At 43.4% G+C, this 23,548-nt stretch overlaps 1 protein-coding gene across 17 annotated transcripts in view; it reads right to left on the bottom strand.

Moving 5' to 3' along the window:
• Positions 1-23,548, bottom strand: part of Kcnma1 (potassium calcium-activated channel subfamily M alpha 1) — a 700,771-nt gene that overhangs the window by 86,352 nt on the left and 590,871 nt on the right. For all 17 annotated transcript variants that reach the window (XM_021182666.3, XM_021182664.3, XM_021182654.3 and 14 more), the window contains one exon: positions 7,841-7,934. In XM_021182666.3, the coding sequence (XP_021038325.1) occupies positions 7,841-7,934 (94 nt within the window). The remainder of the gene's footprint in view (positions 1-7,840; positions 7,935-23,548) is intronic.

The raw sequence follows: 23,548 nt of genomic DNA on the forward strand, positions 1-23,548 counted from the left end.
CTCTCCCCTGCAGCCCAAGTCACAATGCCCTAAGCTGTAAAGAGAAGGCAAACAGCATCAAGGGTATGTATGAAGTGCACAGCTTGCATGAATACTTGGTAGAAAATTACCCCGGCAAGCCCCTTGTCAAGACAATGTGCTTAGGAGTGGCTCAAAAATCAATTAAGGCTTGTGTGAGACTTTGTCATGTGCCAAAGATCTGAAGGCTGGTTTAGGAATGCCCACTACTTATAACTCAGCAGTCCCAGTGAGCTAGGCATTCCCCCCCCCCCTTTGCTCCTCACCTTTCAATTCCTACCTCCTCCAAAGTCCACCGCTAAAAATTAAGCATGCCTGACTTCAAGAGGAGAATAAAAGATCTTTGTTTTGAGGGTGTGCAGAGCAAGGAAGGCCACTTGCCATCAATTAATCTCAGGAAGTGAACTAAATGCCCTGCCACAGCAGAAACACAGAAAGCTTGCCTTGAAGACAAGAGCCTAAAGCTAAACCGCAAATCCCTTTGCTAGGCAAACCTGCTGTGAGGAAGTCGAATTATATTTTAAAGAGGAGAGTTCCGCTTACAGCCAAAGGCAGCAAAACCCAGTTTACTCTATGGCTTTGAGTTCAACACTGGACTTCAGAAGCTCACATTAAAACACATGGAACCCAAGAAATTCCTAAAAGAAGGAAGTTGTTGCTACATAGTTTCAGAATTTTACCCTTCTCCCTGCTTAACCTTTTAGGACCTAAAGGACCTAAGGCTCCATCACATGGTAAGGCCTTTCCCATCACCACAAGCATCCCTCCCACAAGCAAGCCAACCCATCCTGCAGTGAGCTCCAAGAAATGGGCATCAGGGTAAAATGTGAACACATTGCCCCCACAGCCCTTCCATCTAAATGGCAGACGCTTCCCCCACAGAGCATTTGTGGTATGATTGTAGAACTACAGGGTGTTTCTTAGACTTCATCTTCTAGTTCAAATGTTCTTCCTCGGCTTCAGTGAGTTGTGTGATTCTCTCCCTACAGAGGTGTGAGTTGTTCATTCAGAGAAAAGGACTTTGTGACTGCCTCATTAGATGCTAAACTTTTACAGGACCAGGATCTTGCACCCCTACCCCTACCCCAATGCATTTTCAGCAACCAGGAGAGGACACAATAAGCAATCAAATTTACAAGAACCATTCAAAGTGCTCTGCCCTCTGAGCATCACTACACCCAGCACCCAGCATGCTTCCAGTATCTATGCTTAGCAAGAGCCTGCTTCTTTTGTTATCATATGATAACTTGTTCTGTGCTCTTCTAATCATTTATACACAGAGACAGTGTATTTGAGTTAACACAGAGTATATGCCATTAAGAAAGACATCATGGTGGGAAGAGACTATAAAGTATGTCTTTAAGCAATCAAGGCTGCCTGGAGTTTGCCTGGAGCCAGATGCCCTAACTATGTAGCAGTGAGGGATCAGGTATAATGTCCTTAGTGGTCCAGAAAGATGTTATTAAGGAAGGAACTTAGAACTCCAGTGTAAAATATGAATACTTCTGAAAGATAGAGCATATCACTTCAAGTTTCTCTCATGGTTCTGGTTCTAGTAGGAAGGTTCTAGCCACCACTCCTGGGTGCCTTTTCGCTCTCTGAAATTAACATTTTCAGTTCTGTTGTGAGGATCCTGATTTGTGTAGTCTGGCAACTGACAGAATCTGTCAACTCTGCATCTAACTCTTTAACCGCCATCATTGTCTCTGAGATGTGGCTTTTCTAGGATCCAGCCACTGTCTTCTGCCAGATTGACAATCACAGAGCCATCTATAGAAAACTTTCATACCAGGCTCTAGTCACTCTGGGACAACATGGGACCCTCTCAGGTCTTCTGGTTCTAATTGCATTGGCGTTTCCCATTTCTACCTAATACAGCATCACTTGCTACACATCATCTTCAGAGAAAAATGGAAGTTACCACTGTTACCCTGAGGAAATGGCTCAGGAGAATGTACATGGTCCTTGGCTCTATAACCCCTTAAGTGACAGAACAGAATAATGGCCTTCTGCTAAGCACTAACTTGTTCTGATTCCTGTGTCAAGTTCATCCAAGCCTTGGTTTCATGACACCCATGATTTATTTTTCTCTGGTCCCATGGGGGACTGTCACATGCTGTTAGTTTGTGCATTAGGGCAAGAATTTATTTAGCTAACCTGTCGCTGCCTTCCGTCTTTTTCTGCCCAGTGGAAAAATTAGGAGGGTGGCATTCTGTCCCCAACCCTGAGTGGGCTCTAGGCCATTCTACCATTTCCTATTATTAGAATCTGTCACCGTGGCAGGGTCTGATGTGAGAAAATATAACAAAAGGTCCCCATGAAAGGTATGAGTCAAAAGAGAAGAGATATGGTTTAACGAGTAGATGAGTTCATTTCACCTAATGATCAGTCAGCGCCCAAGAGGGATAATGTGTTCCTTCACATCATAGTCCCTTCCCTCTTAGGAAACTGAGGTCTTAAGCTTCCTGAGTCTTATGACATGATGCGCTCCTCAAAGTGCCCAGTGCCTCTGTTTTGGGCATCATTCATTTTCTGTGCTAGCCTGGGTGAGAGCTATTTCTTCGTACAAGTTGTCTACCTGACACATACCACACATAAATCCTCATGTCTGTGCTTCTCTGCCTTGGTCCAGATCTCAGGACTGATATTTGAAATGCCATGTGACCTTCTTAGGAATGATATCTGATTTGGGCCTGATACACATTTCAACGGCAAACTCTGAGTCCCTTGATACCCAGAAAACTCTAATAGAGGGTAGGGCTTGGGTGGGATCCTTCTTACACATCTCTATATTTATGGTCACAGAAAGGCCCTGAGGATGGACTCCAAGGTCACCCTTATAAAATTACTTCCCACACCAGTTCCTCAAAAACCTACAAGAGTTTCCTGATGCCTACAACAGGCAAGATCGTCCATAACTGGGAGACCAGACTATACACACATTTTCAGCTCCTGTGCTATTACTCCATGGACGCTTCACTGTAGCCATACTAAGCCATATATAGTGGTCTGCGAAGCATCACCTTTTCTTCCATCTTTCTGATGACATGAGACTTCCCCAGATGTGATAGACTTCACCTCTCTATGTCCCAGCTTCTTCATCTGCCATATGAGAGAGCAATTCTTGCTCACAGAGCTATGATCATCAATGAGTTTACATGCATAGTACTCTGAAATTTATGCCCAGGAGAACCAGAAGGAGATAGTAACATCAGTAGAGAATCTAGTAGAGAATCTCCTGTAAGTGATGGCAAACTAGACCGCCTTCATCTTTCACAAATCAACCTTAGCCATACTGAGGGACATCAGTACTTCTATGTTCCCAGACACTATAAACCCTTCTCACTTGACTGTGTGGCATGGGCTTGCCTGTCTCATTTTAAAGACTAGACTCCCTTCTACCCCACCAAGCTCAAAGACTTCCCACAATGCTTTAAACACAGTAGGCCCTCATTGAATATTTGCGGGATGAGAATTAATCTGGGAGGTGAACAGTCACCTGAGGCACACAGCCTTTCTGGAGTTCCACTTATGAATACATGTGAGAGCCCAGGTACAGATACTCACCATCTAAGAGAGCCAAAGAACACAATTCATTATATATGGCTATGAAAAAACTGAAGGGAATTCAACTATAGAGTCCCTGTGTGTGTGTGTGTGTGTGTGTGTGTGTGTGTGTGTGTGTGTCTTGTGGGCAGGAGGGGTAGGTTCAGCTACACATTGGTCTGCTTTAACTGTTCATCGCAGGGCAGGTTGGCTTGCCTTCCTAACTTTCTAGACAGCGTTCATGAAATTGGGTCTGTGAGGCTTCAAGTTAAAAACCTTTGACTGAGCTATTTAGAGACAAAATTCTTGCCCTCCAGGGATTTACAAACCAGCAATCTGTCGGGGAGGAAGAACAAGACAACAGGTTTGGTGATCTGGGTAAAAACTAGAAGTTCTTTCTGTAACTCTCAGTTAAGAAACCAGCAAAGAAGGGATGACAGTCAGAGAGAGCAAGGGACTCAAGGGCCACTGTGGCTCACTTTTCAGTGGGTACAGTGCCAAAGGTTGTCTGCAACTGTATGTCCATCCTTACAGTCATTGGCTCTGACTCACTGTGAGGGTTGTTTCTGTGAGACTGACTAAAATCTCTAATACTTCTATATCCAGACACACACACATACACACACATGTGGGTATTTATGTAATGATCATACAGGGAATGAAGTGCCACTAAAACACCAGGGTGAGGCTGACACCAGAACAAACAAGGAGACAGGATCATTAGTGGAGGATCCCCACATTTCCTGCCAGCAAACGATTTGGAGAAAGGCCTCACTCTGGAGGCTGTTTTATTTGTAGAAGCCAGGGTGGTAAATTATAGACCATCTCAGGCCATTCTGGGCTCCGAGTCTCTCTCAAGCTGTCCATATCACCACCCATAGGCCACTAAAACCTGCCCACACTCGGAATGATTGATTCTGCTCAAAAGTGAGGCATGGCACCATGCTGGAAAGCCCACTTCAAACAAGTCATTAGCTTTTTTATGGATCTGGGGACAGGGAGGGGCTGTTATAAGGAATAAGACCTTGGAGTCCCATCTCCTGAAGAGTAGAAAAGGGGCATTTGAAGAGGTAGGAGGAAATAGGAAAGAAGGTTTTGGTATAAATCAGCAAAAGAGATCTGAAAGGAAAGGATTTGGAAGTCTCATTAACAGTGCTATACATTCCAAGGTCAACCAGAAGGTCCTTTGGTTGGGTCCTCCATTGCTAGGCTGGACATGAAGGAAAATAGAGAAGACTCAACATAGACCCTGCCCCTGTGTCTCTTTATCTGTGTTAGCAGATAAAGACTGCTAACCACCTGGGGGGGTGTGGATTCAAGAACAAAGAGGAGTATCATCCACTTGTGTGGATGGTGTTCCCTAGCTCAGCCATGATGGAGAGCATTGTAGACAGGTGAGATAACACATCAGATGATGGTAACTTTAGTGGGATCAGCAGCCCATAGGCACCAACAGGAAAAGCCTGAGTTCTGTAGCTTGGTAAGTTTTGGCTCACCACCTGACCCCCATTTAGCTATTCTGATGTACTATGAAGCAGACAGCTCTGGCCTGGGATGACTGTCTCCCTCAGTCCCTCTCAGGCAGGCAATGAAAGCAAGATCCACTTTGAAAATTCTCCCCCATCATGCAAACTGACATGGGCATGCTTTTCAAAAACCCACAGCCAATCTGTTGATCATTACTTATTTACAAAGGCCTTCAGGCAGAAAGTCCTGTAAAAACCATACTTGATACGGTATACACTAGCTTTCTCTGCTTATGGAAAAAAGTCCCCCCAAGGCTACCTCCAACCATCACTTTCTATTGCACATAAAATGTAGCACGTAACACTAAAGTATTTAATATATATGGTATAATATATCTACAGAAAAGGCATTTGTGTAGAAGTATGTTACCCTGGATTTGGTAATTTGATGTTTTGCTGAAGGCTACAACTTTAAAAAGCCTCCACCTCTTACAGGAGACCTGTCATCTTGGTACCCAAGAGCCAACAGAATAAAGAAGTACCCTTAAGCAGCAAAACTTTGACACAGCTTTGAAGCATATGAAAACAGTGTAACTCCTCAGAATTATTATTACTCGAGATCAAAGCGGCGAGTCATACTTTACATAGCAAACAGGGACAGGGAATTTGGCTCCCAAGGTTTCACATTTTTCAGATACCTCTTTATTTATTTATTTGCTTCTCTAAATTTAGGAAAAAGAAAGCACTTGGGCTTTTCTCTCCTTTAAATGGAGAAAACTCTCAGCATTAGATAAGCCGATTACCTAAAGGTGAGTAAATAGGACTTCTATGCTTGGCTGACAACTGGTGTCATAAACCCAGTGGCTTGGCAGTTGGTGCCTTTTATTCCTTCCCTCCCTCCCTCCCTCCCTCCCTCCCTCCCGTGAACTGTAAACACGTAAACATGCGTGTAAATCAGTGGTGCCCCATCAAGGCTGCACAGGAGAAGTGTAGGACTCTGAGGCCTTTTTCACAGGAGTGGAAAAGTGCATTTGTGACAAAAGAGAGTGAAGGGGCCAGGAGGATCCATGTCCTCAGTACTGAAAGACATGTCCCAGGCAGGTGGACACAGAGGAGGCAAGAATGCAGACCAGTGGGAATTAGAAACAATCAATACTGCATCCCAGTAATCACAGGGAGAGGGTCCATGGCTGGGAAAGAGGCACATAATGTCAGGGAGGCACATAGTTCCAGAAGAGGGAACATTTGGGATGAGCAGTACAGTGCTAAAATCTCCTCCCTCTCCCTCTCCCTCTCCCTCCCCCTCCTCCTCTCCCTCCCCCTCCCTCCCCTTCTCCCCTCCCTTTCCCTCTCCATCTCTTTGTCTCTCTCTCCCTCCCTCCTTTACCCTTCCCCTCTCTTCCTCTCTCCTTCCCTTCTTCCCTCCCCATCTCCTCCTCTCCCCCTCCCCCTCACCTTCCCACTTCTCTCTCTCTCTCTCTCTCTCTCTCTCTCTCACACACACACACACACACATACACACACACACACACACACACACACACACACACACACACACGGAGAGCAGAGGACAACTTCAAGTGTCATTCTTCCTTGGGCACCTTTCATCTTTTCTTTGGAGACAGTCTCTCACTGAGTGAGAACTAACCAAGTAGTCTAGGGTAGCTGGTATGAAAGCCCCAGGAATCTACCAGTCTCCCTCTCTCCAGTCTTAGGATAACCCATGAGTTTCTGTACTTGGCTACTCCCCAGTACCCATGGATTGTAGATATCAAACTCATGCCTTTACATTTGTAAGACAAATACTTTTACCCTTTGGACTGTCTTCACAGGCCCTGAAATCTTTGCCATTTATAGTGTTGGGGAATTAGGATGTCTGAGAAAACAGATGGTAGTATCGGGAGACCATCAAAGAAACAAAGGTGACACAAGATGAATTTGTCCAAACAGGAACCTGTGGGGTTGTACTGAAATTCGGTTGCATTTGCTATTTCTTAGATGATGTCTTGGGGGGGCGGGAGGAAGGGAAGGCGAGATAGATTTAATAAAGAGAAGAAGAGAGGGAGGGAGGGAAGGAAGGAGGGAGGGAGGGAAGGAGGGAAGGAGAAAGGAAGGAAGGGAGGAAGGGAGGGAGGAAGGAAGGGAGGGAGGGAGGAAGGAAGGAAGGGAGGGAGGAAGGAAAGAGGAAGGAAGAAGCACACCCAGTTCCATAATTAATATTGCTTTTAACCTAAGCAGAACTGGATTGCTTCTGAACTTTGCTTTGGCAAGCCCACAGATTATTAAACTTTTTTTTTTCTCAGTCAAAATCAATTAGCAGAAATTTGATTTCCATTGACAGGATAAAAGGAAGGTAATCTTCAGGTTCATTTTTTATTGTGATGATACATCTCACATATGGCCTTAAGTACAGAAACCAGTCCTCAGAGGGACTCCAGCAGAAAGAGTCTTGCCGCAGGCAAACTAACCACAGAGTCCCTCTGATTGGCTCCCAGCGTCATTAGTGCCACTGCTGTTTAGTAACTACACACAGACAGGACATGGTGACAGCTAAGACTTTAAAGCCTATGTATTTTTCAAACAGCTTTTCAAACTGTTTTTCGTGACAGAATTTTTTCAGCTCTATCATTAACTGCTGACAAGCTGACAGAATAAATACTCCAGCCTTTAAGAAGCCATCTAACGATCTGGCTCCCCTCCCCCCATGGAGCTGAGTAGGGAGGGAGGTCTGGGCCTGGGCTTGGGCAGGTGGGGAAGCCAGGGAAGGAGCTGGGGAAGTGACCATGCTGGGGTTGAGGGGACCTGCTTACCTCATCAGCTTCGGGGAGGTGTTGGGTGAGTTCCTCATGCCCCCATTACGTTGTTTTTTTTTGGGTGACAGGGTTGGCGGTTGTTCATCTTCAACTGCAAATACAGGCAGCTTGTGAGATTATGAACAGTTTGAGGGCAGACTGCGAAACACAGGCAAGATATCAAAGGACACACACTCAAGGCTCAGTCACTCACTAGAAAGGCAGGGCTGTCTCTAGAGGCCCCATGACAAAGACTGGATGCGTTAGTCAGTGAGACCAGCTGAGAGGAGGTTGAAGCAATATTGCTTTATGCTCCAACCCTTGAGCATGCACTGTAAACAGACTAGAACGATATATGAATGCCCTGGCATATTAAGGAAGGTGAGAAATAATGATCCATCTACACACAAAAAAATCACGTCATTATTCTTGAGTTAATTTTGGTTAAGAGTTAATACTTTGCTTGGTTGAACAATTGAAAGGAATTTTCTTATAACCAAATTTAGAAACCGAGTTGTATTTGAGGAAGCAGATGAATTGCCAGCCTGCCGCCTTTCCCAATGAACCATCTTAACTGGCTCCCAATCCTTGCACCTACAGCAAGAATCGTGAGGAAAGGCAGAAATTCCAGGCCTTGGTTGCCCGTGGTTCCCAATGGGCCAGGAACACTAGTGCATGTAGGCTCAAGAGTTCCCAGGCCAGCTCAGCTCTCCTCCCTGCCGCTGTGCCAGGGAGGGTACTTGGTGCTGGTGAAGAACATTGGCACGAAGGAAGAGGTGGCTACTGAATGATGCCTCTTAATGATATGGCGGATGGGGATAGAGGGTGGTGGAGAGGGGCTGGAAACCATAGACTGCTTTCCAAATGTCTAAACCACACAGACCACTTAGCAAGGTGAAGCTTCACTCACAGACAACACAGAGCAGTACAGTCTGCTGCTCTTGTCCAAAGCTGCCCACTAATAAATGCTGGAGATGGATTAGCCCGCACCATGCTTGGTTTGTAAAGAGAGATGCTGGATAATCAGCAGCTACTTTGCGCAGCCTGTCTTCCATGTGCCATAAAATTCTAGTCCTGCTCTCCCCACCCCCACACAGTCCAGGCTAAAGCTGTGATGTTGAGAAGGAGATCTAGGATCCTCAGATTCTTAGAGTTGATTGTCACACAGACTAGGAGGAAACAGCCCTGAAACTTGGAATGCATGGAAGTTACCTTAAAGCTAAGAAGAGAAACATTAGTAGCGACAACATCAAAAGAAGCTTGGTATATGTTAATATGTATGAGGCTTAGATGAGGGTGGGGAGGGTGGCTAGGCCAGCTCAGCTGCTTGCTATTGTCCAGAAGACCCATAACAGAACATGCATCCTACAGTGCTTCCCTGAAAACCCTAAATAAACATAGGCGGTTAGGACACACAGCACCAACGGTATTCGAACAATCTAAGCATACTCCAGATTGGCTTCAGAATCTCCCACTTCTTCTGAGTAGCTCTTCTACTGTCAATTTGGGGTTACCTCATTCTGACTGACCCAAGGCAAAGGGAAAATGGTGTGTCAAGGTGAGAAAGGCAGAAAGGCTGTGCAAAGGCTCCCAACCCCAGGCTCTCTCCCACCTGCTCTGTACTATACTCCCACTCCCACCCCCACCTCCCACCCTAGGCTCCACTCAGGCTGAGACCCTATCAGTCACTTAGCGCTCCAGGCTGGGACTATGTGGCTGGGAGGATATCACATCTTATCAGAAATGAGTATCCACAGCAAATCACACTGAGACTAAACAGCACTTAAAAGATTAAAGGAAATAAATACAAGCCACATAAATGGTATTGAAAAAAAAAATCACTTAGGGTTGATATGCATCTCTCAGCTGGCAAACAGGCACTCTGGGTTTGACCTGAATTCATCTTTCTTTCAGAGGACAGGAGGTAGGCAACCAAAGCAATTGGAGGCCGGGTGAAGTGTGAGTGTGTGTGCACTCACACATGTGCCTAGGTATACTTCTGCATTTTTCTGGCTTAGGCTGCAGAAGGAAGTCTCACATTGGTCCTTCGAATAATACAAGGGTATATCTTTTAGTGTGTGGGGCCACCATTCCACTGCAACAGCGGGACCTGGAGGGCTGCTAGTATACCACTTCAGTGAGTTTTTATGTGAGTTCATGAGGATGTTTATTGGGAGGTACAAACTATAATTTTCCTTTCATAAGCTCATAGTGCAATACCCCAAAAGGTCTTTCATCTAGCCTAGTTGACAATGGCTGGGTTTACTTGAGAGCCCTGCATATTACCATGGTTGTGGCAAACTGTGGAAAGGGTCTCTATTCGTCCCTCACACTGGCTGTCCTGCTGGCTTCTTTGCTTTACTTTTCCTTCCTCATTAGCTCCAGGCCTCTCATGAAGTACCCTCTTTGGTTAAGCACACATTTCCCTTTTACCCAGTCACTGCTGTTGGCTGGCATGGCTCCTCAGATGTGAGATCTGCAAGTTAATATGTGTTCGCCAGCTCTGGGGAGACACCTCGTTGTAGAGAGAGTCTAATGCCTGCTTCGATGCGAGGAGACTATTTATTTTCATTGTGACTCTGAGAGATCATCCATCATAATCATAGCACATTTAGACTGGGATTTGTTCACTTCAATGGAACTGTGTTCAAAGCTTTACTCGGAGCCTGGAAATCTGTTCCCTGAAGAGCTGGGATGGAAAATGTCCTCGGTTTAAATATACGAATGCTGCGTAACGGAGAGAATTTCACATGGTTTGGTCGCACAGGAAGATCAAGGATATGTTCTCTTTACAAAGAGGGACAGAAAATATATTTAAGTATCCTCTCTTTGGGTTTTACCAATGTCTGCATATTTACAGAAAGCAGTTCTAGGAAAAGTAGCTGAACTCTCAGATATAATTCTTATCTCATGGCTTCTATGACTACATGAGAAATGAAAATAAAAGGGAGACTTAAGCTTACTCGCTTTCACGAAAGACAAACATGTTCAAGCAGCAGCAAGCCACTGCCTTGGGAGCACAGTCACAGGCTAGAACTTAACCTGCTTTCTGGCTCATTGCAATCTACCTTTCTAGGATCTTCCCATGCCTCCACACGAGCTGAATGAAGACGTGTTCCTTTAAAGAAACCTGACTTGCCAGCTTCTTTAAAACACAAACAAGTTCGGGAATCTAATGTGGAATTTTTATAGGAGCCAAACTCTCCCAAGTCTTTGAGCCCTCGTAAAATTCAAGGGCTTGTTTTTGCGCATCCCTAAGTATAACACTTAATGTTCTGTTGTAACTTCCCAGCGCTCTCTTGTCTAATAGGCCCTGAATCTAACAGTTTTACAGTTTGGGGAGAAGAGTCAGCGTTAGGAAAATGTCAGGCGGGTCTAATGAGGCTTCAGATCCCCTGGTTCGTGCTGGAGTTTAATTTAAACTTACAATGATGTTTTAACATGTTTGCGTTTTCTTGACTAAGGAGGAGTCATTATTTCGGTGACATAACCTCCAGACAATGCTCTGGGAATTGATTTAAGATGTGGTGGTAATTCCAACAGCCTTAATGCAGAGCTGAACATCTGTAACAACATTTCGCTCTCCTTCACATCAGCATTCTGTTTTTTAAGCAAGAGCAAAGCAACATCTTCCAGAAACATTGGCCGGGGGCTGGGGCTTACTTCAAAATGATCAGATATTTTACAAGATTTTTTTTAAAGCAATCCCTGCCTTTGTCTTCCTCTCCAGACTGCAAGCATTATGCCAGAGACCACTGGCGCTTCTTGTAAGGATCCGTGAGGTGGAGTGGGTAATGACAATGACTTTCAGGTTGCCCAAGTAGCCTGTTACTTACATGGAACTAATCCACCAGTCTCCTCCAGCCCGGGGCATTTTCCCTCCTCCCTGTTTTCCCCAAGAGATTAAGGAGGGCAGAGTGGGGTGGGGTAGGGATGAAGCTCTGAGATTTAAAGGTGAGTTTGTTGGCTGGAGTTAAAAAATAGCTCAAAGCAAATAAACTCAGAAAAGTAATAAAAGGTAACAACTCATAAACATGAGTCAAACAGCTATCTCCATTACGTTATTAATGACCACATCTGGAGTAACCCACATCTGCACACACTTAGCAGATCATTAGTAATGTCATATTCACACTGGAGTCACTTAGAATAAATGGCATGCATAGTGGTATTGAACACAAAGGCATCAAACTGAAGGGGCTTCCTACTGAAGTCAGGGTGCAAGCTGCTAGTGGGAGAGTGGGGTTTTTTTCATGATCATCCATTGGTTTTGTTTTTTGGTTGGTTGACTTTTTTTTTTTTATGGCTTTTCTCTTTCAAATTTTGTGGCTCAAAGAAGTTAAATGCATGCTGAAAGCCACAGTAGTTCTCTGTCTTCTGCAACTGAGCTTAGTGTGTTACAGTGAAATGCTGAGGGGTACCAGGCAACTGTTAAACATTGGGACAAAGCCCAGCACTCCTTCACCTGGCTTGGGCACATGTGGAGCATTGGGAGTCGCATTCTTGTGCATAAATGGGTCTTTGTGATAGCGGGCTCTAGCTTCAACCTTGACTGCCAAACAATAAGGAGAGAAGAAAATTGAAATTAATCCCGAATGAAATTGTTCATTACAAAAGTTACCGACTTTTTTTTTTAACACTAAATACAACCATCATTTTGTGTTAGAATGGAAGTTTCTCCCTTGTGGCTGAATGGCAGATTCTCCCCACCCCCACCCCTCAAGTGACCATCTAAAATACTCTCTGGAGGGGTGACATCTAAAACTTAAAGAAGACATTCTCCTTTATGTAGAAATTTCTAAAAGTATATAGAGCTCCTCTTCTCTCCTACAATGCACACACACACACACATACACACACACACACACACACACACACACACACACACACACACACACACACACCAAAACTAATATCTTAGCAGGATCAGGCAGATTCTCTTCTGGAAAGTACTGGAAAAAGTCCTGTTCAATACTGTTCATGTTTCATGTCTTTATTCCTCAGTATTAAACTATGGAAGGCCTGATCAGCCATCTTGGTTTTGATACCACTGCTCTGCTTGGTTTAAATCTAAATGCCATGCATTGGACACTCAGAAAGAGTAGTGTGGCCGGATCATTCAGGGTAGAGCTCAGAGGTAGAGTGCTTGCTTAGCATGAGTGATGGCCTGGGTTCTATCCCCAGCATCACTAGAAAGGGAGAGATTGTGATGTGCCACGTTTCCCTGAGCCATCTGTAGCATCAGTGCCATCAGAGAGACACAAGTACTTTCTAGAGTGGTCCTGTTTGATCTACAGCTGCTCTCTGGCAAACACTGAGGACAAACAGTGAGCGCACAATTGCTGTTGTCAAGGTTAATAATAGCATGCTTCCTTTCCTCTCCTCCAAGACAGACCGCAGAAGCCCCGGTGACATTGTCATTCTGCAGAAAGAGTCATGTGGACCAAAGGTTCTTGACTGACTGAATTCCCTGAGAAATGTAAAGGTCTGCTCTCCATCAAGGAGTCTGGACTAATTAACACTTTGGGTCTTTATAATGTGGACACCAGGAGAAAATGGATCCTAAATGAGAGAAGGATGCCCCCCACCCCGGCATCCTGTCATATATACACAGGCTGGTAACAGGAAGTGGTGGTCCTTTAGAAATGACTGAAAAGCAATGATAATAAATCCCAGACAGATAACCCATAGTATGAGTGGGTACCATAACTGTCTATGCTAGTACCTATTGATGCAGGATGATGCCTGTAGCTAGGAACTGCCATGAGCCAATCAATGAGACTGGGCACTAAGCATGGCTAAGACAAAGTGTGGGGGACATAGAGAAATCATCCTTAGGATGAGAATTTCTGATCTGACATTCAGGGGATATAGTATCCAAGAATTCTTCACAGTCCCCTTACTAAGATCAATCAAGGAAAGTGGTTGTGAAAGATCATGGCAAGATATTAGTGTACAAATGATGACAAGATGAAGGATGTTACCCCACCACCATACTGTCTCAAATGTACAAGACTCCCTAAAATTGAACAGTCACGTCTTCCTGTACGTTATCCAGCTGGGAAATCTCACAACCTGTAGCTGAAAAAACAGGAAACAGATTTATTTGGAAAGCTCAGAGGGTGTAGGTTATTAAAGGAACCTGTCATTCTATAAAATGAAAATGGGCGGCTATATTGTACTAACATGGCTCAGGGAGCACCCGCCCCGTGGAGAGCTAGGAGGACAGAAAGGGGAGGGTTTGTTGGTGATTTTCCATTTCTGGCTTTTGTAGTGCTAATAGAAGAATAGGAAGGGAGACTTTAAGGAACAATAGGTTATGTAGAAGTTAATCACAGGGTATATTTCTGGCTCTATTCAATGCCTAGGAAACCTGAATTGTGTAAGTTTGAGTCCATCAATATAGAGTAATGGAAGAATTCAGCTCCTACATGAGAGAGAGGGAGAAAAAAAAAACTACATGAATATGTTAACAGGATCCATGTGACCTTCACTGTAATTTCTTTCTATAAATAGGAATAAATGCTCCTCTAGAATCAAACTAGATAGACTGTGTATTCCCATGGTACCCACAAATTCCATCCAATTGGCTCTCTCAAACAACAAGCATCTGCCTCGATTGCATCACAGAAGAATGGTGTTTCTCAGAGGGCATTGCATCTAGAATCTCAGGTCATTTATCTTCCCTGAACTCTGACCCTGCTGTACTTGCCCATCATTATGCACTCCTTTAGGACATCTAGTTGCCTTTGGCCCTTTTCCTTCTTTTTTATTTTTTCACCTTAGAACAGGCTTCTCTATTGCCTCCAGTACAGTGGAGGCTCAGGTGAAAATCCTAGGTGTTACCCTCTCAGCAAAAAGACCCAGACATGAACAACAGAATTGGGGGAGGAGCATACAAGTGAAATGAGAAATGCAAGAACATCCCTGAGTGATTCTAGGCGAGTCTAGAGAGGGCTACAGGAGCAAGAAGACCACTTTTAATTCATTTGAACCAAACTAGAGCAGGACTTGAACAGGGCTCAAAAAAACCCAGCTCAACCCTAATCACCATCTCCCACCCCACCCCACCCCCCACCCCCTGCACATTCTTCCTCAAGCCAACCAGATGGGAAGGCCTGCGGGCCAAAGGTAGAATTGATTTTTTTTTGTTTGAAGCCCTACTGTGCGATGGTTGTGTTTGGTAGGTCATTTAGAGCATGGATGAAGTCTGCTCAGCTCCTGGCACCAGCAGCTGCCTTCTTCACATGACTCTTCATAGCCAGGGTCAACAGTGGCCTTCCACGTACTTTTGTATAGCCCACAATTGTTTAGTGATTGGTAAAAGCTATAAGGCTAATATTTCCTAAAACATTAAAATGGTGTTAGCTAGGAGGCATGGGAGGGTATGTAATCTCAGCACTTCAAAGGCTGAGGCAGGAGGATTAGGGTTTGGGGCTGGCCTGGATTCTATTGAGAATACCAAAAACAAAACAAAACAAAATTCTAGTTTTAGTCTCTATAAATAAAATTACATGTGACTAGAGCCACCAACATTTATTTCCCTGTTGTCCCTAGCATCTTTTCTTCTATAACAATGTTGAGCAACTTTATAACTTCAATAGAGACCATATAGCCTACAAAGCTAAATATATTAACCAGCTGACCCTTGGCAGAAAATCTGTGTTGATGCCTTCAGCAGGCTCCTCTGCACATCTGTCCAGCTTCTGACCTTTCCAAGAGACACTATACTTTCCCACTTGCCCAAACAGGCAAGCAATACAATGGGTCAGAGTCCTATTATATTAAAGCACACAGTCTGAGGACTTGGGGGCAGATAGAGGTCATTTCGTGACACTACTGTCCCTATGACCCAACCTGCTATGGGCCCTTCTGGTCCCTCCATGTTTGGAGGACCTGAGTCAGGTGAGTTTCACCTTTTTCAATCAAGCGAACTTAAATTCATCTACCAGGTACTCTGAGAGTCAAGGCGAAAGCCCGTCCTCTATGAGTAATTCCTCTAAGCTGTCAGGATGTGCTGCAGGTCCACCCTGTGAGAGCCCTGTACAAGACAACAGATTAACCATTAGAGTAGATATGCTGAAAATATACAGCTTCAACCTTTCCCCAGCTAGCTCAGAGCGATATACAGATGATTATTTCAACCGTCAGCTGCCGCATAGATTTAAACCCCCGCATAGTAACTCCTGGATTCGTCTGCCCCTTGTCAAACTGGCATAGCGTTAGTTGTGGGATACATGGGATGGCAGTTTCACTGCGAATCCAGAATGATCCAGACGGCTGCTGTCTCTTTGTTAACAGGAAGCCAAACTGATGAGTTTGTAATGCGTTTCTTATCAAAGATGGTTTCAGAGAAGAAAATGCGCCCCATCAGTTTGGCAAGTATTTCATAGAGGCCAGATTATGGGCTTTAATCAGAGCACTGACGTTATTTTCTTGAAGAAAGAGACAACCCAGCATCCATCCCATTAAAATCATCTCATGCCAATGAATTATGTATTTATGAATTTATAATTATCCTTGATTCTTTCCTTCCTGCTGCATCCTTAATAAAATCATCAGCTGGAGTGTAGAGTGATGACGTGGAATATACGAGTCACCTTGTTTATTTATTTATTTACTTACTTATCTTAAGGTTAGTGGTGATATTTTTGAGCCTCGTGTCTAAAGCCATCATTGTAAATGTCAGGGGGGCAATTCTCAGCTCAAACATTTAACAAAGACACAAAGAAATGCAACGGAATGTGGGGTACCTGAAAACAAACTTCCTTCTAGTTTGGCTTATTTATTACTGTGTAGGTTTCATTTATAGCATCATGAGGAAAACCCCTGTTAAGGTGCCAGCCACCGCTCTCTGCACCTTAAAAGGACTCACATGGGTAAGTGAAGCTCCCAGCTTACTGCTGCCCATTTTGGTTTCCTCCCTGTTAGATTCCATGGCTAAAAACTGGCGTTAAACCTTGTTTACTGGGTCATCCTTTAAAAAAGATGAGATTTTGTTCATTATGATCTTTCTTCTATTTTCATTATTTAAAGATATTAGATGATGTTCTTGACTCCTGAGATTCCAGATATGCTCTTAAAAACTGACTGTGCCCTCTCCCTACCCTGGCCCTGCGCATTTCTCAAGGGCATTCATTCGAGTGGCTGTTCCCACCACCCCACAGAATGCTATGAGGTAAACAACCAGTGGCTTATTTCTTTGGATCACTTCACGCTGTGTGCATGAGATTGCTAAGGACAGCCTGTGCAACACAGGCTTCCTCCTGGGTTTACAAATTGTCAGGTAGCCAGAGGAGTGGAGAAAGGATCACGCTGCCTTGGAACCTGAGTCTTGCCACCTGCCCAGGGTGAGAAACAGAGAAGTGAGATGGTGTCAGGACTCTTGCAGACATCAGTGCGACCCCACATCCACTGCTCCCAGTTACTGCTATGCTGGTTTACATTTTCAGTTTGGCTTGCAAGTTCCTATTAGCTCATATGCTTTATGCTTTGACTGATATCTCACCTTCTTCCTGTTTTTCCCCTCCCCCCTAAATAGCTTCACATGACTATGAGTAGCAGATGTCAATCATACTTTTATTTCCGTTTCCACTCTGCTATTTCTGTTGTTTAAAATTAGTGCTTGGTGGGCTGATTCTGCCTTCTAAAGACCAGCCCCGAATCCAACTGTGTCTACATAGAGCTGTTTTCTAAACCATGTATTATATAAATAAAGATCATTAATATTACCATTATCAGGTCATCCATAAACACCATATCTGCTATGGAGTCCATTGTGTCAAGGGCCCTAGAATCCTAATATGTATTCCAGATGGTTAACACGATATTTCTCTGAAACTCTGATAAAAGCAAAATGCATGGAGTTTTTAGTGCAACCCAGGTACCCAGTGAAAAATGTCCTGACAGAGCTCTTTAGAAATATGGGATGTTTTTAACCTTGGGAGGCAAGGCACAGTTGGGATTGTGATTTTACACTAAACACAACATTTAGTATGGTATGTTTCTTAAGGACATAGTAACCTTCTAAAGACAGTGCTGAATGATCAGATCATAATCCATCTCTACTATAATTTATTGTCAGGATATATCCTGTGCAGCATTTTAAGAATACAAGTGTGCAGTGGGTTTCTTGCTCAGCATACTGTGAAAAGAAGCTGTGGGGTGTAGATCCTTCGGCTTAAGGGGTTCCAAAGTGCTCTGGTTTCATCTTCTTTGGGTTCAAAACTACACTAAAAATCAAAGCCAGAAGCAGAGCTTAGGTCTGCTCACTGAATTCAGATCATTAGCCACCAGAACCCCACCCATCAAGGAGAACTAGATGATAGGGGATCTTGGAAGTCTTCTCTTGCCTGAGTGACACCCTCAGTGTGTGTGTGTGTGTGTGTGTGTGTGTGTGTGTGTGTGTATGTGTGCAGGCCAGAGGTCAGCATTAACTGTCTTTTTCAATCTCTCTCACCTTAATCTTTGAAGTTCAATGGTATGGCTAGACTAAGCTGACCAGCAACATGTCCTATGTCTGCTGTTGCAGTGCTGGGGTTACAGGCACATAGCAGCACATGGGACTTCTGAGGCAGGTTCTGGGGAGTGAACTTCTATTGTCATGCGTCATGCTTGCATGATAAGAACTCTACTAATGGAGCCATCTTAACAGTGTTCTAGGCCTCTTCTGGTTTCAGAATAGTTACTGGGCATTATAAGATCTATTGTTTTTCTTGCTAGAGATCTGAGAGATCAGATGCCCTGTGATGCAGAGATCACAAGGTAACAGCATGACAAACAAATGGAGTCACTGGTATGCTCCTTAACCCCATCCTGCTAATCCAGGGAATTCTGTAGGGGACAATTTTTTTTTTCCAGCCAGAAAATTACCCACAAAACCATGGATTTCTAACTACATTTAAAAATCTTGCAGGAAACCAGGTATTCATTCTAAGAAAGTCTGTTGTCTCACAGGATATTGGTTCCGCAACTGGGCAAATCCCCCACTGCTGTATATAGTACCTGGCTGCACAAGGCAGGCAGTCCTCATTAGCCTTTGTTTAAGCACAACACTCCCAAGACAGGGCAAATTCTTATGGCATGATATGTCTCCAATTGTCAGTTGATACTGTGTGGCAAGAAGGGTAGGAGCTATGTACCAGGACTGGAAGGCACCCTACTGGCTTCAAACCTACGCATTGGAGGCTTACAAAATTCCAATTGGCTTTCCTATGTAATGTGAACAGTCTAAGTACTTAGGTCCTAGTGATATTCTGAAAATGGATGGAAAATGTAAGAAGTGCATTGATGAGTCCCCTTGTTACTAAACTTTCTTGCTAAATACTAAATACTTTCTTACTAAATACTAAACTAATCTTGCTAAACTTTCTCCACAACTGTTTTCTTGGCTTGAGGAATAATTTGGAAGTCTGTTATGGGATCCTCCACATTGCCTGTCTATTGTCCTTCAATGGCTCAGCACTCTATTTAAATTGGCTCCTATTCTCTTTCTGCCTCCCGTAGGCAACTGATCCTTTGTCCAACTGGGAGAATGAGTTTGGTGTCCGGTACCACCCTCATCCTTTGCATTATTCAACAGTCGCCTTTGAACCATATTTGTGTGGCCCCAGTGAACTGTTCAGGCCAAGTAATTAGGTTTGCTAAGTGTCATAAAACAAAGCAAGCCAAAAAACTTTTCAATGGGCTCCACTGGAGGAGGCTGTGACAAATGAAACTCAGATGGGAAGAAACATGGAGAAACCCCACTGTTCCCTCTAAATTACAGGAAACTTGTGCTGTCTGACTGTAAGGGGCTCTTTTTCCTGGATTTCTGGTGTGTGGGGGGGGCGGCATGAGATGATAGACATACATTGGCAGGGTAGTTAAGTAATGGGATGGGGGAGGTGATACCTCCTTCCCAATGTATTAGTCTACTGAGCCTTCAAGAAACAGGCTACCCTCTCCCTTTCCAGAAAAACGTTCCTAAATGAGGTAGACTGTCTTTCTTTAAGACTTTCTTGGCTCTTCTCATATTACTTCCTGTCATCTCCTTAGTTAGTTCTATTATTAACTTGTTTCCTGCTCTAACGTGTCCCCAACTAGACTTTGAAGTCCCTCTAATGTCGTTACACACACCTCACACATCGATGACTCTCCCACAGACTTGAGCCCCTGGTGAGGTTTACTGGTAAATTGATCCTAGTGGCTAGAGCTGGCTTGGTAGAGTAAAGTAAAGGGTCTTGTGGAAGGAGCCCTGGCTTCTTGATCCAAGGCCTAGATCTCATGTGCGGCATCAGCAAGACACTTCCCATCCTAGGAGGTTGGAATTCATTAAATGTAAGACCTTCCCAGCTCTGCTCAGTGATGATTTGAGCCTGAACGCTGTCTCCTATTATGTGGGAAATATAATTGGAGCCAGCCATTGACTAAAGTCCACATAACTAGCCAGCCACAAAATAACTCTCTAATACTTCCTACCAGACTCCACCTAGAAGGTTACAAAAGGAAAAAAAAAAAAAAAAAAAGACTGCTGTGCCAGGGAAAATCTGATTTGCTTTGGTGATTAAAGTCCTGGCTTCCAAGGAAATGAACCAGGGAAATTTGTAGAATGCCAATGTTTGAGTCTCATGCCTGTCTATTCAACCAAAACCTTGGGAACACTGGGCTGAGGATGAAGTTCAAGAGTAGAATAACTGTCTAGCCAACACAAGTTCCTAGGTTCAATTCCCAACATTCCATACATACATGCATACATAGATACATACACACATACATGAATGAATGAATAAAGCAATAAATAAGTAAATAAAGTAATAATTAAATGAAACCTCAGGACTTTGCTTTTTCTTGTACTTCCCTTTTAAATCCCCAAAAGACATCCAAAAAAGAGAGAATGACAAGTTTAGCTTGATAAACAAGACAGATTTACCCTCAGATATGTAATACACAAGTTATATAAACCTAGCCATACAAAAGAATTATATGATAATGTTGCATCAGAGCTCACTACACACCTCAGACAGTCAGTGTTACCCAGTGGGACGTTCACAGAAAATAAGTTTAGAGACAAGAATCGGATGGGAAGACATACCAGCCTGGGCTTCTGTGTGCCCAAAGACCATGGTCCTCTGCGGATACACACAGTTCATGGGAATAATGTAGAAATGGGCAATAATAAAGTGTGGAGAGAGCAGGAGGGTGGAAGCAACGAGTAAAGCAAAGACCTGGAAAATACTAATATAAGAATTCTAAGAAGGTCACTGTGAATGGAACAACCAGGGTACCTGAGCACACAGCTAAAGAGTCTTGGATAGATACATGCTATAAAACTTCACATCCCGAATGACAGACGTTGGACAATATCTGAGCAAGTCAGATCATCTTAAACTTTTTTCCCCTTTATTCTGGTGGGTGGGAAGTAAACTGAAAACCTGCTTAGCTCAGCCCACTTTCCTCCAGGCTGCTACAAAGTCACCCTTGTAACTTTGTTCAAGATAAGACATATTAGAAGCGCATACAACCTAAGTGCAGGGGTCTGATTCTGCCACGGACATTTCTTATCCTGAGCAGGGGAGCTGATGGCAAGATAAAGTTACTGAACCTCTTGGAGAAGGGTTCTGTGGGTTATAGGAAGCTGTTGTCTTACTGAGTGATCAGCCTAACCTTGACTCTCAGCTTGTTGTTTCCTGTTGTCTGGGCAGAGATCTGGAAGGGAGGCCAGCAGGGACCAGCTTTTACTGAAAACTAATGACAATTGTTTCCTGAAAAGTCATTGTCAACAAAATCAGTTCTTGGAAGTAGAGTCCTGGACAGGGAACTGCTTCCCCACCATGTGCTGTGTGGTTTGGTCGGATCAATAACACTTTGTGAACCACACAGGCAAGGCAAAGAGTGTCCAGCACTGGCCAGTGCCCACCACCTACACCTGGAAGTTTCAAAAGCCCAAAACAGAAATGTCCTAATGGACTCTCAAAGTTAATGATTTAAAATTATTATTCATTTACAACATAAGTAAAGTATATCTTCCAAGTTACTAACAGGTAGAATACTAAAGAAAATAGGTAAATTATTCTCTCTGCGATATTTTTAATTGTTCCCTTTCTACAACCTCAATAAAATGCCTGTCTCATAAACAGGGCAGTATTTATCACATGTTATACTTTTCTTTTTCTTTCTTTTTTTTTTTTTTAAGATGTACCTTTGGTTTAAAAAATAAATTTGAAAATAGGCTACACATATAGATAGAAGAAATAAACAGTTGTTGCCTATAGTTATGTTTTTAAAAAGTATTTAATATTTATTTTGGTAGTCTTATTTGGCTCATTGATAATGCCTAGGTTGAAAAACAAATCACCTTTTCTAAAAATAATTTTACTGAAATCTAAAACAAGACATAAAAATAAACCCTTATGCTATGTGTCAGGACTGACTTCTGGCCCTAGAGAGAAAAGCAACACCCATTGGTGAACATGGATTCTAACTTGGTAATTCTTTGTGAGACAGCATCAAGCCGGAATTATTTTCAGTTGAATATTAATCCAGTCCATTTATTAACTTTATAAACACGCCCTCCATATCCTGATGGGTACTGTGGGAATTAACCTGTATAACCAATAGATTAAAGACATCGCCATTCCACTCAGCAACAGTGGAATGGTGGCTGGGAGGCAACTGGAGGCTGAATCTGCTTTCTGGGTCTTTGTCTTTTGAAAATATAGTGAGTGTTTACTTAGCTGGAACTTTCTCCAAGTGAGCATTAGATTGGGCAAATTGGATTTAAAAGAAATATCGCAAGTTGAGAGGTGTTGTTTTAATGGAGGCATATCTCTTGCGAAAAGAGTTTCAGATATCCATCTTAGAGAAATAAAGGAGAATCAAGAGAAAGAGAAAAGGCAGGAAGTGAGGCAGGAGGATAGGCATTTAGAGGCCATCTGGGAGGGAGCATTTCATTTATAGGGTTGCAGTGCCACCTTCTGGTTACTTCATATTTCAAGCCCCCCTGATCTGAGTCCATCTATCTCACAATCTAAGCATAAATGTGCAGCTGTACAGCTACAGTTCTCCAGCGCTGTTATATGTAAGAATTTTATTGCCCGTCAGCAGATTTCTAACACACTGGTTGAAGTTTAATAATCTTCTATTACCTGAAGTATAGGTTATATAAAAACCTAGCATGCTAATTGTTGACAAACCAATTCTAATACACAAAGCTCTGTAACTCACCCAGTAAATACCCAAATACATCAACAGAGAGAGCTCCTTTTTGTTCTAACAGTATGCTATTAATACAACTGATCATTTAACATGAGACTCACAACCTGCATTTCAAAATATGGAGGAATCAGGGGCAAGGCATTCCCCTTATTAACTCCTCCTTTATTTACAATTGAGAAAGAAAAGAACATTTCCCCCTCCCCCCTCCCCCTCCCTCCATTTTTGGTGAACAAGTACTTCAACCACAATGCCATTTGGGAAATATGTTGATATAGCAAAGTCTGAATTATAAATACCTTATAGGCTTTTATATAAATACCTTCCATCTATAAGATGTTATATGGTTTTACATGGCAATGAGGAAGTTGTGGGGAAGATATGTCACTGATACTGTGGGCAGAGAAACACTACCTGTCATTTTCTCTGGGGGTGGGGTGGGGAAGATCAGCAAGACAACGTGATAGCAAAGGAACACAATAAAGAAGAGAAGCCGGGATGTGATAGTGTGTCTGATTATATCTGCAAAGGAAA

This window comes from Mus caroli, unplaced genomic scaffold (assembly GCF_978045245.1).
Source record: "Mus caroli unplaced genomic scaffold, Mus_caroli_1 scaffold_12, whole genome shotgun sequence".
Lineage (NCBI taxonomy): Eukaryota > Metazoa > Chordata > Mammalia > Rodentia > Muridae > Mus > Mus caroli.